Consider the following 12,137-nt stretch of genomic DNA (forward strand, 5'->3'; position numbering starts at 1 on the left):
GCGTCAATGAAATCAAATGTATTACAATTTAAGCGCAACATAATTGTGTACACGTTGTGCTGATCAACATAAGCGCTTTATTACGAGCTGCATGTAGTCGTGTCAAAAGGCCACCAGTCACTGATTCGATTACCCAGCGAGCTAGGCCTGCCGGCTCCTAGTCGGCGGCGGCTGTCCGAGGAGCTGACACTGCGGACGTGGCCTTGCGGAAACATGTCTATGGTGCTCACATAGTCGTGTTTATATTGACATCATTTTTTTTTAAATGAGAGAGCTGTTTCAACATGTTTGTTCTCACTTTATTTGCGAAGTCATTCCGAGCGTCCATGCAGGAGCGGCGGTTCGCCGCTCGCTCATTCGCACCATATGTCCCGAAGCGTCATATGCGGCAAGTCGGACTCTGACGTGTCGTACGACAGATTGCGTGAAAGGTCACATCATTAATCCACGTGTGACTCTTCACACGCTTGACCAAAATGATGACTGATGAAGGCTATGGTTATGGTGAATTATCGAGCCTCAGCAAAAGTGCGGCTAAATAATAAGTTTCTTTCTCGCTAAATTGCAACATTTTATGTGATTTAATATGCAATTTCGTAAAAAAATGACAGTAGAAAAAGAAAAAAACGGTAGCCACGCGGTGGGGTGAAAATGCATGAAGTGGTGAATAAGGTGAAGAAAGGTAGGGCGCGCATGCTTGGTAGTTGGCACCAATTTCAAATCACTCGAAAGTGGAGGGGCAGGGGGGGGGGGGGAGGGTACACTTGCATAGGTAGGGGCGCTTGTTTGGAATTTTACGGTAGTTTATGTTTAGTGTAGTCTTTATCAGCTGACTATTCTTTGCATTGCAAAGAATGGTCTTGTGCAACATAGTTTGTTACATGAATGAATGCACATTTCGCTTAAACCCCCAACTAACTACTGACTATGTGTCTAGGACTCTAGATAAATTGTGTGTATGTTTTTGTTCTGTGACACAATAAAAAAAAAAGGAAGACTTAAAGTTAACTTACCGAACTTACTGTACCTGCCTCTGCAGCAAAGTGGCAGGGGCATTCTGCTACTAACTAATATTGCAGGTTATACTCCTAGATTCGGTGGCCCCATATCAAGGTAAGGGTGGAATGTAAGAACATTCATGTACCACACTTTGGGTATATGTTAAAGAAACCCAGGAGCTCAGAATTAATCTGGAGCCTTCATAAAACACCACAATTTAATCTTTTTTATATACAGGAAAAAATTGCAGGGATTCATGCGCCAAGACCACAGTGTAATTATAAGGCATGCCATAGCGGAGAACTCCAGATTAAGTTTTGCATACTTGGGCTCTTTAATGTGCACCTAAATTTAAGTACTACCTGCGTGTTTCTGCATTCTGCTTCCACTGGAATGTGGCTGCAGTGGCCAGGATTGAACCTGTGGCCTCTAGCTTATCAGCCCAATGCTATGGCCACTGAGCTACTGCAGCAGGCAATTTTAATTTTCTGATGCGATTGTCTGGCCTTCCTGGTTTCCATATTGTGTCAGAGTTGTTTGCTTCTATAACACCAAGGTGCCAATTCCAAGCTGAAGCTTTGATGAAATGTGTTTCATGGTGGGTTTGAGAGCTTAGTTGCCTCAGGTTTTTGTCACTTCTGGGGCATCGAGCTACTGCTCTGCGTCTTTCCCATAGGTTCATAATGGCGGTGTTTGCGTAGCGCACGAAAGTAGGAAAGGAAGGACAGACGAGTAAAGAATGCTACGCAAACACTGCCGGTGTGAACAACGACCAACTCGCCCAAGCCTTTACCCTAATCCCATCTGTTGTTTTCTTCAATGGCACTAGTTCGCTGTTTGGTAGACTGATAACGAACTTCAATATAATGAAAATCTTGATATATGACAAAGTATTTAACTTTTTATAACTTCTTGTTCATAGAACGCCATGTATATAGAACCTCAATAATAGCGAAGTGTGTTTATGTAAGAGTTCAATATAACGAAATTACACTGCTGCCATGAAGGAATTCCGAGACACTAAGTAAAAGTTTATCTGGATGCAAAGCTGGTCAAATAGTTTCATTAAGAGTGGCTGCTTGCGAATGCACCTCTCAAATCTCGCAACCAAGAACGAGCACCGAAGCGGAGCAGCATCAGGTTCCGTATGAAGTCCAATTGCAACAAGATCCTATTGTGCACCACGTGCAGTAGGGTTTGGGTGCTAGTGAAAACGTGCGAGGTTGAGCCAAGAGGGATAGTGGCTTGAGCAGCGCCATCTTCCTGCACGAGCAAGGGGGGGAAAGATGGGAGGGGAGTGAGCTCGCAATAACGCGATCAAGCCTGCATGAGGGAGAGGTTGTTGCCAGTCTCCTTTTTTTTTAGTGCGGCCGTAGCGGCACATGGCTGCCAGCGTGCCTGACCACATGCCCAGCCCGTGCGCCCTGTGTTAGAGCTAATGTCCTGCATGTAGAAAGACTGAGTGAGCCGAGATGATGTGGCATCAAGCGCGGTCTTCCTGCACATTTAGGGCTGGAGGTTGCTTCATCTCGAGTTTTGGAGACGCATTGAAGCGAGAGGCATACGCATTCGCTCCTCGCTGCCAGCACTTTTCATGGTAGCGTCGTTCCACTTCGGGTGATACTATCAGCTACGGGGGGCGGAGCGGACGCAAAAGCGTGTCTGGCTTTGTTTCATATCACCGATGTGAAGACATCGTCGATTGTGGATGAAACTGTATCTTTCGTCGCCAACTCAAATTTAACAAGATCATTTTTTTCTGACATGCTTTTTCAGAATGCCCCATAATTCATAAAATTTTGTGACCCTCTCTGTGCAAGAAAAGATTTATCGGGGACTCTCTATATTTGCATAAAAGCTAGAATTTCAGTAGTATAACGAAATTTCAATATGACGAAGCAAATTGTCAATTTTACTGACTTCTCTATATATTGAGGCTTAACTGTACCTCATTCACTTGCTATTTTCTCTCGATATTTGTTACAGTAGAAAGCTTTAGGAATTCTGCACCCGAAGTTAGGGGACACAAACTGCCATTTATGCAGGAGAACAGGAAAGGTATACAAAAGAGTGCAAGTTGGGTGTGGCGGCTTGAGTACGCAAAGATGCATGGACGTACTGATGCAAAAACCCCCTATTGTCTTATTGTTACTATACTCCGTTACTTTGTGCACTTACTATATGGTTTGCAGGAGTTTGTATTTCTTCATTTACTTGTACTTCGTACTAACTTGGCCACCGAAAGGCAGCTGGTAGTATTGAACAACAAAAGCTCTGACCCCATGCATATGTGAGAATTAGTGTTAGGAAAAGTTTTTTTCCATATTTATGCAAATGCTAAGCAAATATTATGCAGAAGTAATGGTAATGAGATTGTTTTTCCAGTTTCTGAGCAAGCATACGCTTGTGTTCTGCATGATGCTTTGCAGCATTGTTTTTGCTCTTGACGTTCTTGTCCTGCACTATGCTTTACCTTCATCTCTTCCACACCTAATGCGTGCTCTGTAGGTCTGTAGTGTCACATAGAGGCAAAACTGATGGTGTGCTAGTGGGTGGCGTGGCAGCAGTTTTTGGCAGCAGTGGGTTTTTCTCCACTAGTCAAGACAGCAGCCAGCATTCATAAAATGGGGTGAAGAAGTAAAGAAGGCCTTGCTTTCATAAACAAAAAAAGAAAGAAAGAAAGAAAGAAAAAGAAAGAAACAAATAAATTTATTGCAATGAAGGCCCATCTGCATCCTGTTGCAGGCCTCTACTAACTGGACAGTTTTCAGAAGACCTGATGAACCTGTTCCTGTTGCACATCCTCTCAGTGCCTGCACTCATACACCACCTGCTGAACATCGCCCCAGAGGCAAGTGGCAGGCATTTGCTCTGATGCGATTGGTTGAACGTATTTGATTTCAGCAGTGCCAAGTAGGATGAGGACTTGAACCGACGTGATCCTGCTTGATGCTCAAATCGGAGACTTTATCTCTCGTGATGGATTTTACTGGTTGCTTTCTTTTTTTTAAGGAGCGACACCCGTTCATAAGTGCATGCTGAAATAACGCTCTGGTTTCACGAATCTACGTATTTGATTTCAGCAGTGCCAAGTAGGATGAGGACTTGAACCGACGTGATCCTGCTTGATGCTCAAATCGGAGACTTTATCTCTCGTGATGGATTTTACTGGTTGCTTTCTTTTTTTTAAGGAGCGACACCCGTTCATAAGTGCATGCTGAAATAACGCTCTGGTTTCACGAATCTGAATGTTGATTCAAGAGAAAAACGTGGTGCTCTGCGCTGTGTCACAGCTGAAGTTTTGATGCACAGATATGGTATAACATGCTCTCAAACTTTTGATGGATTTGTACGTGAGGGGGATCCACTACAGAAAGATTTGGCTCAAAATGACCATGCTCTGCGGCGTAGCAATAAGAAATAGAAAGAATGCTTCAAGTTGATCAGTGATCATCTCATTTGGTATGGTATGTATTATGCTGAACGAAAAAAAAAAAAAAACTTTAAAATTGACTTGGACATGAAGTAGACCAAGACATCATTTGTTTGTTGGCCTTCCTGGTATTTGCCGATTTTAGTGCTTTCTTTTTAGCTTCTTCCCTGTTTTTCCATTTTTTTTGTAAGTCACTTTTGGCTCTCAATATGCACTGACCAATTACAGTAAAACTTTGTGTTGGTGAATCGGTGCTTGTCTGATATGAAGTGCTTTATTATTACTATTTTGTAATGGCACGCCTTGCAGAGTTAGCTGTACAAAGGCTTCTTTTTTTTTTTTTTTTAATCTGGAGACAGGCTGTTGGCCTTGCGAGGGAATACCTGTGTGACATTCAATCTAAAAATGTCGTGGCGAGTTGCACCTTTAGCCCAAAGGCCAACGCGTGGGTCATGTTGCAGGCGGTGACGCTGCTCAATTCGCACGGCCTGTTCCGCCGGAGCCTGGACATCCTGGTGGTGGAGCAGAACATGCGCATCCTCTTCAATGCCCTCGAGGGGAACTACGCCCTGTGCCTGCTCGCTAACCTCGTGCACCTCGCCTACCTTAACATTGAGGCACGTCCTTCCCTCTCACCTCCTCTCTGCCTCGTAACACCGTATCTACCACCTTGCAAGAACTTGTGACTGGTCTTGTTGGTAACTTGCTGTTAGGCACAAACAACAGACACGAAAGAGAACAATCTATGCCCTCACCATTTGCGATTGTTTTCTTTCGTGCCTGCGATTTGTGCGCATCCTTTTAGTGGCAATTGTCTCGCATCTCCCGCCCTTATGTTGTAATGGTTGCAAAGGCTCTTTATTTTCTGTCATTAAGACAGGAAGAGTAATTGCCTCATTGAAATCAAGGGTTGCTGCAGAGCATCTGTCATGGTTTTGTTTGTTTGGGTAAAAAACGATGCCTAGTTAGGATGATGCTGGATACGAAGGATGACTTCAGTAGTTACCTGACTAGGCTTCTAATGGCATAAGGTGCATTCACCACACACAAAAACACTGAGTGACAGACAGCGAATTCGTGGCTACATGATGTGGATTAAAGCTGCTTGTATAACAGTGTGCAATGAAACAAGGCAGAAGTGAACTGAATTCTATTTTCTCTCTTTCCCCGGTCCTTTAGAACCTGAATTCAAGGCTGCTTGACTTCGTGGTATGTTCCATGCCTGTACTTCATTTTCTTTGTGTATTTATATGTAGCTCTTGATGCAGTGGCAAAACCTAGCTAGGTTAGTCGGTGATTATTGTCTCATCATTCGCATTTTTGGCTAGGCAACTTTATAGAACAGTTAAACTTCTATGTAATAATCCCAGTTTCATGAAATTTGTTTTACATATGTTTCAGGTTTCTCATTGTTAACTCGATTTAAGAGGATGTACTATTGCTAACCACAATTTAATGAAGAGCTTTGCATTACAGATTCGAAATGGGGTTTTAGGGATCTTTTAAAATTAAACTTAAATCAGTTACCCAAGAAACTTTAACAACAGTTGTCTTTTGCCCATATGCCAGTATACTCGATTTGGGAACACTTGGTAGGATCCACACACTGCTGAGCTCTAGTATAATTGGCCGTCTACTGTAGCATGAAGCTACAAATGAAACCAGTATGGGTTTCTTCTGTAGCTTTGTGTTACAGTCGGGCGGATGATGATTTTTCTCTTTCATAAGCCTTCCTCAACCTTGCAGGCTTCTGCAGAACTGGCTGGTGCTCTGTAAGTGTCCACTAAGTGGACTGTCCATTTCAGTGCACACTGATTGGATAGAGCTCGAAGCTAACAAGGCATCTGCCAGTAATCATCGCCGGCTCTCAAGCTCTATCCATTCACAGCGTGCTAATATGGACAGTTCACTTGGCGGATGCTTACAGAATGCCCCCTGATTTGCCAAAAAGCGTTCGTGTCATTGCATTGGTTGTGCTTTAGGGCAACCAAGGTGGTCAAAATTAATCCAGAGTCACCCCACTACAGCATTTCTCACGATCAGATTGTGGTTTTGGCACTTCAAAACCAAAACTTCTAATCGAATGTCTTGTGTGCAGCATGTGTCCACCAAGCTGCTGGAGAGCTGCCAGAAGTACGTGGTGAACAAGCGCTCCAACCTGACCCACTGGCACCCCATCCTTGGCTGGTTTGCTCAGAGTATCGACCACGGGTGAGGGTCTAGCATCTCTGCTTATCACACGGCCAGGCTTTTCGCACTTAAAACGAATTCTGAACCACTCTTTATCGAAGTCAAGAAATGAGTCTGACATTAAAGTACACTATTTGACAAATACTTTGCAGCAAAAAGTGCTTCAATGCATTCGGCAGAAGCGGATTTATTGGTAAGCAAAGATCACCTTTGTGCTCCCCATGGTGCTCCCCATCCTTCTTCAGTGCCTTGCGCTGTGAAAGTGGTAGGGTGGGGCAGTGCCCACAGTGCTCCGTCTACTGAATGTCACCGTGACGCGCAGTTCAAATTTGATTTTGGACGTTCACATAGGCGCCACTACTTCCAAATTTGGCACCTACGGCGAACCAAACTTGGAGTCTATCCCTGAACTTGGGGTTGGGTTCACGGTGTCTCATCCCTTGCTGTGCTGGATAGCTGTGGATAGCCACTTGCAGCTATCCTCGCACTGAGTGGAGTAGTAAATTTCCTCGCGCACTTGTCGTTACGACAGTCGCACAATTTCCGAGGGTTGAAGCAACTTCATCTTCACGTCGGTTTGGGAGGTACGCCAGCAGCGCACACATTGGCTAAGTGATGGATGCCGCACTCCAGACTCGCATTTAAAGGATTTCTAACGTAACAAGCTTCGTCCATGATGGTGACAGACCTCGAGGGTGTGCAACTCGGGAAGCAGATGACCTGTTTGTCAGATGTTAGCGATCGGGCCTTGAGTCACGTCACCCACAGATGCGAATCGGAGCAGGCTGTTGTCCAAAGCAAGTGAGCTCGGCTATCGGGCTCGTCGTGGCACCCCTCGGTGGCTGCAGTGTCTACGCTATGCTACAGGTGTAGCTACATGCAACTGTAGTGACCAACTGTGTGCCCAACAGGGCTGGAGTATGTGCTGGCACGCATGTGCTCCAGTCTGGTCATGCTATGTGGTTCCTACCAGCTTTGTACTGCACCAGCTTGACCAACGCATCATAGCCACATCGAAATTGCACAATAGCTCAATATGAACCCAAGTCTGCCAAGACGTCTGACCAGGAGCCGCCTGGAGTGAGCGCATGCTGGCAAGTGTGCATGTGGTGTGACCTTAAGTTTCGCGTGGTTCAAGGCTGGTTGAGTGCTCAAAACTAATCGAAATTAGTGAGACCGAACAGCTGACCACACTGATTAGCAGTGTGGCCAAAGCCTAATTCCTACACGAGCGGGCGCATCCGAGCGTTAGCAGACGACAGTTGCCGATAGTAAGATAGTCATACTTCGAGAAGTACGTAATTCTTATAGAAATTAGGAAAGCAGATTCTCGCTTTTTTCAGTCTGTTTATTAAACTGCACCGATAAATATACACAATAACATTAGGAAGAAACGCACTGATCCAAACGCCCTTCTTGATTGATGTCAGCTATTGGCCAATAGCAGCTGCGTATGGGAGTCTGTTGGATGATGGAATATGGCAGCCCGAAGAAAGTGAGCAGAAGCCTTCTGTTGAAAAGAAAACGTTTGAGAAACCAGTGACTTTGCATTCTGAGGAGCTTCAAGCGCCGTGCACGAATGCAAATTTTGGCTGAGATGTTTACAGCAGTGTGTGCTATCTGCAGACTCTTTTTTTTTTTTCCTAATCCAAAGGTGTTTCAGGACTCCTTGAACGTCTAACTGAAGTGAATTTGCGCTTTCACCATGTTGGTTATAGTAAATGAGCACTAGTACACATTTGTGCTATTGAAGGAGTCTGAAGCTGCAGGGCTGGTAAGCGTCTAATTTTCCTATTAGCAGCTTTTAAATAGCACCTAAGCAGGTGACTCAGGCACTCAGTGTTTAGCAGATATGACACAAATACCCAGACCATGGCCTCGAAGATTTTGGGCATGCTGCAGGCTCCACATAATCTTGGAGGCCATGCCCAGGCATTATACTGCTTCTCGACATTCCATGTTCTGCGTGATTGCTAGTGTGTGGTAATGAAGCATTTTTCACTTTGGTGTGAGAAACATCCATTTTTGCCATCTTTGTGTAATGAACCCGCTTGTATTTCAAACATAAACTTAAGATTACACTTTTCATCGGCTTCTGTCATGCTGTTGTACAATTGCTATACAATTGCTGTTGTACAATAGCACTGTGTTATAGGGCTATATGCATAAATGCGATCTTGACTACAGACTGCAAAACTCTTCTAAACGTTTTCCATTAAGTTTCTCGCATTCCTGCTGCAGCATTAAGCGCTCCTTTGTTTTATACCATGAAAATTGGTCGTTGTTCCCCTTAATACATGCACTGTGGCAACAGTGTTTGAAGTCTAGATTCCTGTGTGGGATGACCCACCGGTGGGTCAGTTGTCATATTCCTATGGTGCGTCATGAGCTACCTTGTAGTCGCCAGGTATTCATGCTCCTTCAAAACTTCCTCATACTGTGGAGGGGTGGTGCCACGACTCATCAAATCAGAAGCATCAAGAATTTTTCCTCTCCTTTGATTTAAAGCAGAGACGTCACTTGCGCAGGAGGAATAACTGCCATGATGCACTTGTCACCCATGCTGCAGTGAACATGTTAAGGAAGAGAAAGACAGCAGCATTGATTAGAGAGCAAAGGCAGGTAGATATTCAGATATTTCTGTGCACTACATGCACTTGCAGTCATGAATGGTTCATAAAACACGCTCAGGACATTGTTGATAGTTGCAGATTCAATACGCACACTCCTGTATAGAGTGCACAGCAAAAACACACAAATAAAATACGGCACCAGCCCACACAGAGCATTCCTGATTTGCAGCATGGCATATAGCTGGTGTGGCAGTCATGAAACTTTGAGCATATACAGTAGAATCTCGTTGATATGATCTAATTACGTACAATTTCCCAGTGCCAATGATCGCGATTGAGAACACAGAATATGACCCAATACAGTTATGCTTCTTTTCTTAGCAGTTCAACCACTCCCGGAAAACACAAACTTTTGGCACCAACATTCAGTACATCACCAAACTGTGATCATATGATATGTTTTCCAGCTGCTTGATTCCACGAAAACAAAAAAGCTGCGAGGCACGCACAATCGTGAACAGTAGCGGCCTGCGGCAGTAGCTTCCCTGCAACACTTGCCCACCTATCTCGCATGAAAACACCAGCGCGCACTCAGTTTCCTATTTTGATACCATGAAACCTTCTCCTGGGTCATCATGCACCGCATCCATAGGTATCGCCACCAACCCGATCGTTATAAGCATCTTTAGCTATCGTCGTTACAGCATGGGGGGTGCAGTGCGGTTGAAAGTGTATTGCATGCTTTTAATAGGCGATAACCCAAGCACGCCACTGTTGCCTGCTGTTGGCAATGCAAAATGAGTGTCATATTTTGCTCTGGTGGCATCATAGACATCGCATGTTCTGGCGTAGCCCACCAGCTCTATTCTGCTTCGGTTTTCCGTCGCTGCCTTAAAACACTACGCAATAGAAAAAAACGTGTCTCTGGTCGCTCTGGTCCCACCAGCTCAATACACGTTGGCGTCTCATGCCACAACATTTCACAGTGAGTGGGCACATCATAACTTCCAGTGAAAATGCTCCACTCGAACGAGCTGCTGACCCAGGCTGGATTCGAGGAGTGCGAACGTAAGCTTGCCGAAGCCACAAAAACGATAGTGTGCGTCTCGGACCACTCGGGTGTCACCAGCTCGGCGCAGCACGTCAACGTCTTGGGCCGGAACAATTTGCGCAACACTTTGCATTATGTAGATGTCAAGGAAAGTTGAATGTAAATTTTTTTGATGACTTAAGATTGTGCATTTTCTCAGTTTGTACGGTATTTTCTGTGTGTTTTTCCAAAACGTATGAACAAGGTTCTACTGTAGTAGTACTGTACCCAGTGAGCACCCTCCATATGACCAAATCGATGCACACCCCAGCTAAGAAGCAATTGCCTTGCCCGTCTTCCACAGCCTGCACGAGTCCCTGACCTTTGTGAAGCAGCAGCTGCAGCTGCTTTGGTGCGGGCCACTGGTCAAGGTCCTGTTCAGCCCGCTGGCAGAAATGCTGGCACAGAACGACAATTCCTCCTCGGGCGCAGTACCAACGTCCCAGAGTCCGCAGCCAGACACGCCCTCCAATGTCCCCAATTCTCCCGCCAGTGCCAGTGCCTCAAGTGAGTTCTTCGCTGCGGTTGCACTGTGTGAAAAACTTCCAGCAGGAAACACCCTAGATGACTAGCAATGTGAGCGATAGCTTTCCAGGTACCTTTCCATGCTCCCCATGTGGAGAGGATGCAACTTGGGGCTTGCCCCCTTCACCTCCCTCCTCCTCCTATTGGTCTGACATGGTTGCCTGCGCCAAACAGTCATGTGCCCTCTTTTGCGCATGTGCCTCATTCCTCACTCTTTGCTCTCCTCCTTGTCGCTCTTGTTACATTAATTCTGGAATTTCACGTGCCAAAACCATGATCTGATAGCGACGCACCCTGTAGTGGGGGACTGTAGAATAATTTTTACCATCCGGGATTCTTTAACATATACCACAATCTAAGTACATGAGCATTTTTGCAATTCGCCCTTGCCTAAACGCAGCCGCTGCAGCTAGGATAGAACCTGCGACCGCGAGCTCAGCAGCGTAATGCCATAGGCACAGGGCTACCGTGGTAGTTCTCGCTCTTGTGGTGTTAGTAGATTGTCATCTATCAGTCACAGAAACATGGGAAGGTAGCTTAGGAAGCTGTTGCTTTAATACCGACAGGTAATTGGAGATTTCTTTTGCAGCAATAGCTGTCATGAGTTTCTTTAGCTCTCTATGTGTTCGTATGCTTATGTGTAGGACATATCTGCTGCAGTGTCTCCATGGCTGTGGTATTCTGTTGCTGAGAACAATGTTGCTGGCTTGATCCCCATCATGGTGGCCACATTCTCGTGGATGCAGGATGCAAAAACACTCATGGGCCATGCTTTATGTGCACATTAAACGTCTCTGGTGACTGAAGTTAATCTTGAGCCCTACACTACATACGATGTCTCTCAAAGCTCTGCTGTTGCCTTGGTATGTCAAAGCAACAGAGGGTTTATCAATCAATCAATCAATCAATCAATCAATCAATCAATCAATCAATCAATCAATCAATCAATCAATCAATCAATCAATCAATCAATCAATCAATCAATCAATCAATCAATCAATCAATCAATCAATCAATCAATCAATCAATCAATCAATCAATCAATCAATCAATCAATCAATCAATCAATCAATCAATCAATCAATCAATCAATCAATCAATCAATCAATCAATCAATCAATCAATCAATCAATCAATCAATCAATCAATCAATCAATCAATCAATCAATCAATCAATCAATCAATCAATCAATCAATCAATCAATCAATCAATCAATCAATCAATCAATCAATCAATCAATCAATCAATCAATCAATCAATCAATCAATCAATCAATCAATCAATCAATCAATCACATCAATCAATCAATCAATCAATCAATCAATC

The 12,137-nt window shown here is 44.5% G+C and overlaps 1 protein-coding gene across 1 annotated transcript in view; it reads left to right on the forward strand.

Moving 5' to 3' along the window:
- The window catches only part of LOC126524535 (ubiquitin-protein ligase E3B), a 112,841-nt gene that overhangs the window by 43,522 nt on the left and 57,182 nt on the right, over positions 1-12,137 (forward strand). Inside the window, exons 9-13 of the mRNA XM_050172833.3 lie at positions 3,745-3,850; positions 4,894-5,049; positions 5,612-5,641; positions 6,531-6,643; positions 10,590-10,792. Coding sequence (XP_050028790.2) covers positions 3,745-3,850; positions 4,894-5,049; positions 5,612-5,641; positions 6,531-6,643; positions 10,590-10,792 — 608 coding nt within the window. The remainder of the gene's footprint in view (positions 1-3,744; positions 3,851-4,893; positions 5,050-5,611; positions 5,642-6,530; positions 6,644-10,589; positions 10,793-12,137) is intronic.

Source organism: Dermacentor andersoni, chromosome 3 (assembly GCF_023375885.2).
Source record: "Dermacentor andersoni chromosome 3, qqDerAnde1_hic_scaffold, whole genome shotgun sequence".
Taxonomy (NCBI): Eukaryota; Metazoa; Arthropoda; class Arachnida; order Ixodida; family Ixodidae; genus Dermacentor; species Dermacentor andersoni.